Genomic DNA, 6,000 nt, shown 5'->3' with positions numbered 1-6,000 from the left:
CTTGCCCATGTCCACAGAACCGCCTGTCCGTCCCTCTAACTAGAGAGTCCCCTATAACTAGCGCTCTCCTCCTCTCCCCCTTTCCCTTCTGAGTCTCAGTGCCACAGACCCCTTCACTGCAGCTTACACCTGCAACGCTGTCCCCCCCAACAGTTTCCAAAGCTGTATACTTATTGTTTAGGGGAACGGCCACAGGGGAACCCTGCACTGCCTGCTTCTTCCCCTTCCCACCTCTAACTGTTACCCAGCTACCTCTGTTCTCCGGCGTTACTATGTCCCTGTAGCTTCTATCAATCACCCTCTCAGCCTCTCGAATAATCCTCAGTTCATCCAACTCCAGTTCCAGTTCCCTAACTCGTTCGGTGAGGATCAGGATCTGACTGCATTTCCTGCAGACGAAGTCGGCAGGAGTATCGGTGGTCACCCCTACCTCAAACATCCTGCAGGAGGAACATTTCACCGCCTGCGCTGCCATGACTGTACACTTTCTCCAAAAACAAGAACACTGAGTCAATAACACTGAGTCACTTACCTGTGGACTTTAAAGTTAGGTTAGAGGAGGAGGGTGGGAGGGAGGCCCTACGGAAGTAGGACCTGGGGTCTAGAACACACCCACTCAAATACGAATCACTTACCTTCCCGCCCAGCTATGCGCTCCAACCTCGCTTCCGCTGCTCCCACTCAAATGACCGTTGGTGATTAAAGGGTGAGTTCTCCTTCCCGGCTGCCCCTCTGTTTGCCGTCACTTCCTCTGCTGCTCCCGCTCTTTTTGTGAAGAGAGAATAAAAAACACCGCTGCCTGCTACAGGTAAGTAATTTTGAAACAAACTGTTTTACCTTAGTTGTAGTCTCCCGGGTTCGCCTTTACTCGGCCGCTGCTCCCACTCAAATACTTTAGAGAAGTAACTAGTTAAAAATTATAGGGAGTAGGCAGGAAAATGAAGTTGAGGCTGAGATGATGTCATCCATGATTGCATTAAGAATGTTTTAGGCTAAGAGGAGGCAGATTTAAAACTCAGATGAGGAATTACTTCTCTAAAGTGTTTGTGTGTTCATTGTATTCACTAGCTCAGAGTGAAGTGGATGCAATAAATTTTTAAGGAGAGATTTTTAATTAGTAACTAGTTAAAAATTATAGGGAGTAGGCAGGAAAATGAAGTTGAGGCTGAGATGATGTCATCCATGATTGCATTAAGTTGTAGAGCAGCTTGAGGGTCTGAATTGCCCACTACTCCAAGTTATGTTCTGGTGTTCTGAAGTAAACCCATATCTAACCAATAACTAACTTGGCAGGCATTTCAATGGTGCAAAGAATATACTCTAATTTGAGGAAAAACAAATGAGATATAATGATTATCAGAGTCTTCAATATTGAATACAGGACAAACTACTTTACTCAGTCTTTGGAATATGAAACTCAGCACTGCACTTGTTCAGTGAGTAATGCAACTGCACTTGTACGTGAGGGAGGAAGAAGTAAAAGCATATTGATAGGATTACGAGTGGAATCAGAGGTGGTTCCTCAAATTATTGTGAGGAGATGGGCTCTTCCTGAACTCTGGATTCTATTCATTAAATCAAACTTTCACTTGGATGACAAGCAGACTAATCAAAGTGAATAAATGACATAGCAAAAAAAAATTCCTGAACAATTTATTCAGACTGAAGATGTTGCTTGTTTATATTTAGATGATGATGGAAACAACCAATGGCCAGAAATTTTGAAATTTCTCTTTGAATCTGTCAGCTCCCAAAATGTGGCATTGCGTGAAGCTGCTTTGCACATTTTCTGGTAAGTCCCATTTCTTGACTGTTGCCAAATTGATGTTTGTGCAGCTAAAGGATGAAAACTTGTCACAGAACTGACCCCAGTGTGGGTGAGTGCTGCGCAATCACAAAAGATCAGTACCTTAATGTCGTCTCAGTTTTCCTACTTCCATGGAATGTGAAAGTACCTGGTTTGGTTCAATGATAGTTTAAAATTAAGAATTTGCAGCCTCAAGACATTCAGCCAGCAGGTGCTTGTTCTTGAAAACAACTACCGAAGGGATCCTTTGTCTTGCAGTGGTAGTGTTGCTCCCCAGGACCGGGAGGCCTGGTTTCAAGTCCCACCTGTTCAGGCCCCCCCCCCCCCCTCACCTTTCGTGATCTGAATTGCCCTTAATGGCTTTGCACGTAAATTAATCAGTTGGCGAACATGGTCATTTTCTGGTGGTGGGTAATAGATGAAAAGATACCATAACAAAAAAAGTTCAGTTGTGTCTAAGAGTGTTTGATATGTATGTTTTTTAAAAATCAATTTCAGTAAAGGGCTCTTGTGGCACAGTGATAACTCCTCATCTCTGAACTAGGAGACTCCGGTTCAAGTGCCTCTACCACCCACTGTGGAAAAAGTTGCCCCTCAGGTTCCTTTTAAATCTTTCCCCACTCACCTTAAATCTCGGCCTCTAATTTTGGACTCACCTACTCTGGGGGGTGGAAGATCCTGGCTCTTCATCCTATCATGCCCTTCATGATTTTATAAACTTCTGTAAGGTCACCCTTCAGCCTCCAACACTCCAGGGAAATAAGTTTTAGTCTGTCAAGCATCCTCATAACTCAAACCTTCTAGTCTCTGTAACATCCTTGTAAACCTTTTTTGCACCCTTTGCAATTTGATAACATCCTCCTCGTAGCCGACCACCATCTTATAGCTGGCGTACATGAATAAGAAGGCCTTAGAGGGATATGGGTCAAATTCTGGGATTAGTGTCTGGTTGGCATGGGTGAGTTGCACCGAAGGATCTATTTCCGTGATGTATGACTGACTGAGTGAGCTGTGATTGCTAAATCCAAATCAATCTGATATGGTTAAATGGATTTTTTTGTATGATTTGAGTTTTATTTCCTTTGTCATGAGATATGAATGTTGTTGTTAAAGCTAACATTTGTTGCTCTTCCCTAATTGCACTTGTTTTTTGAGGGCATTTAAGAGTCCAGTCACATTGCTGTGGATCTGCAGTCGCATGTAGACCAGACCAAGTAAAGATGGTCAGATTTCCATTCCAACCGGACATTAGTGAACCACGTGGATTTCGCATCTACCAATAGTATTCTATTTATATTAATTCAATCTAAATTCTATCAACAGCCATGGTGGGATTTGAATCAGGGCGGTAGATGGCTTCTGAATCGCTAGTCCAGTGAAATCATCAATATGCTTCTGCCTCCCCTTTAGTTATGGGGTTTAATTCTATAACTATTGCTTAAAATCTGCTGGTTCAGGTCTTTAACATTAAGATTTACGCTTTGAAAATCATCTGTGGTGATGCTTCTGATATTTTAAATTTACTCTATCTGTTGTGCACTGTTTCCAATATTAACCTGTAGAAATGTGATCTTGACAAGTGTCCTACTGTGCACTGCTCCTTCTAATACTAACTCCATTTCTTAGAATAAATTAAAGGTCAGGTGGAAAAGTGAAATCTTTCTATCTTTTACTGAAAATGGGATTGACATCTTGAAACCCTAGGGCATCTGAAAGCTTGCAAAATTTCTGCAGTTTTCTCCAACGTGATTTTCATTAGGCCTTCGTTCCCCGTTGAGATTGTAGTTTGTTACTCATATTGATCTATTTCAAATGGAAACCTTTCTCCATATGCATACTTGAAAGGCAAGTGGAATTTCATCTCCAGGCACATTTCTCCACCTCTTTCCAGTCTTCAATTAAATTTCTGGCAGTATTCACCAGTTTTTAGGTAGTTTCTCTGCAGAAAGCACAAGTTAACATTTCAGGTAGATGACTTTGTGCCAGAGTTAAGTAAGTTTAGAGAGGTAGCAGCTTTGTAATGAGTATAGAAGCAGGAAAAGCTGTGATGGAGAGACTAGAGTGACTAGCCGATGCACGCATGCAGATGGTAATGGCACCAGAATTTGTGTAAGGCTAACCAGTGTTTAATGGAGCCCAAGGACATTTGAGTGATGATTACTTTGCACATAAAACAAAGGCAATTTAGATGCTGAAATTGTATAAATTTCTGTTGGTGTTTATACTGTTAATGTACATTTTTTTATTTTAGTTTTTAAAAGCAACTACTGCTGATTAACCCTGAGGGTATGATGATTCTAAAATAATTAATTATTAGTTAACTCTGTATTGGACTATAATTTGATTTTAATACCAATCTGTGTTTAACAGGAACTTCCCAGGAATTTTTGGAAACCAGCAACAGCATTATCTTGACGTTATCAAACGAATGTTACTTCAGTGCATGCAAGATCAAGAAAACTCAACGGTAAGGACTGTCAATATGAATTAGCACTGTATCCTCCTCCGTTTTAAAATAGGAACACTCAGCTTATTGAATGTTTTTTTAGAAGACTAAAAAGCTAATGAACAAATGACTGTTGTAGGTACAGTATATAGGTATGAGATATAGGTGTATATCCTGTAAACATGTAAGAAACAGGAGCAGATGTAGGCCATCTGGCCCCTCGAGCCTGCTCTGACATTCAGTAAGATCATGGATGTTCCTTCTCGTGGACTGAGCTCCTCTTACCCACCCACTCACTGTCAACCTTAATTCTTTTACGGTTCAAAAACCTATCTATCTTTGCCTTAAAAACATTCAATGTGGTAGCCTCAAATCTTCACTGGGCAGGGAATTCCACAGATATAAAGTGAACAATACTATTACTGCTAAAGAAGTCTTATTATTCTTCATGCAAAATGAAAGCAATATGGATAATGGAATTGATTCCCTTGCTGCACATTTTTCATTGTCAATGTAAATGTGCATTTTTTTTCTTGCCTTTTTGAAAAGCGGCTTCTGTTGATTAATGCTTTGAGCTTTATGTTGATTCCACAAGACGTTTATTTGTTAAGATGCCACATGAAAAGTTACTAATATAAGAGCTAATATTATTGATGGTGGCATACTAACATAGTTGAAGGATTGGCTAAGCTAACTAAGACTTGACATGTGAGATGCTGAGAGGATGATGGCCCTAATGGGAAAGTCAAGAGCTAGGGGATACTGTTTTAGAATAAGGAATTTTAATTTGAGACTGAGGTGAGGAATTTTTTGTTTTAGTGTTTTTTAATCTTTAGAAATCTGTCCTGCTAAGACATTGAAAGCTGGGTCATTGAATATCTTCAAGGCTGAGTTAGATAAATTTGTGATCTATAACGCAGTTGAGGATTGAGATTGGGATTGTGGAGTAGTGGGAAAATGGAGGTAAAACCACAATCAGATTAGCCATGATCTTATAGTGGAGCAGTCCTGAAGGGTATAAATAATTACTCTGACATCTGTCTCTTGATCAGACTAATTCATCAGAAATATGAATAGTTTTGGTTTCTTACGTTGAATTGAACCATCGTTTCTTGTTTATTTTTACTTGCGATCCCTCAACACGTTTTAATCGGTAAATTTAAAACCACATGGGACAAACTATAAATAAGAGGAGTTTCCCATGTATTCGAAATACATTTAAGTTGAAGGGAAAAAATCACACCCATAGGTTCACGGGAAAAATTTTATTAAAATGTTGCAGGGATTTTGTTTGAAAATTTTAATGTAAGCAGAGTTATGCACCTACAAATTTAGAACGTGGATTGTAGTAAAACTGCATGATTGTGGAGCATTGCAAATTTGAAATCATAGGCACAAGTCTTCCAGTCTTTAACCTAATTGTTTTTAACAAGTCTTCCAGTGTCCAGATTACTTAGAATTAGACATAAGTCAGAAGGTGCACATCTGTGCCTCTCCGAAGTCTGAATGTATGCACATGGTGCAATAATTGCCCAGAAGTCTAAGTTTCTGTTGGGCTGATTTTTGTTGTCCTGGACATGAGTATTTTTGACAGTGAACTCAATAGAGAGACTTGTCACAGTTGTGTTGCATTTGACCTGTATACCTACCCTGCAAATATTTTGATGATTAATAGCTGTTATATCTCGATGATTAGCCAACATAATTCAATTGAGCATCGTCTACCTCTTCCCCAGGCTCTGCCCTT

At 40.0% G+C, this 6,000-nt stretch overlaps 1 protein-coding gene across 1 annotated transcript in view; it reads left to right on the top strand.

Moving 5' to 3' along the window:
- The window catches only part of kpnb3 (karyopherin (importin) beta 3), a 64,713-nt gene that overhangs the window by 19,184 nt on the left and 39,529 nt on the right, over positions 1–6,000 (top strand). Inside the window, exons 4-5 of the mRNA XM_043691325.1 lie at positions 1,690–1,792; positions 4,178–4,274. Of these exons, the coding sequence (XP_043547260.1) occupies positions 1,690–1,792; positions 4,178–4,274 (200 nt within the window). The remainder of the gene's footprint in view (positions 1–1,689; positions 1,793–4,177; positions 4,275–6,000) is intronic.

Source organism: Chiloscyllium plagiosum, chromosome 6 (assembly GCF_004010195.1).
Source record: "Chiloscyllium plagiosum isolate BGI_BamShark_2017 chromosome 6, ASM401019v2, whole genome shotgun sequence".
NCBI classification, from domain to species: domain Eukaryota; kingdom Metazoa; phylum Chordata; class Chondrichthyes; order Orectolobiformes; family Hemiscylliidae; genus Chiloscyllium; species Chiloscyllium plagiosum.
Note: the sequence above shows the minus strand (reverse complement) of the source record. Positions and strands in the feature narration are given on the sequence as shown.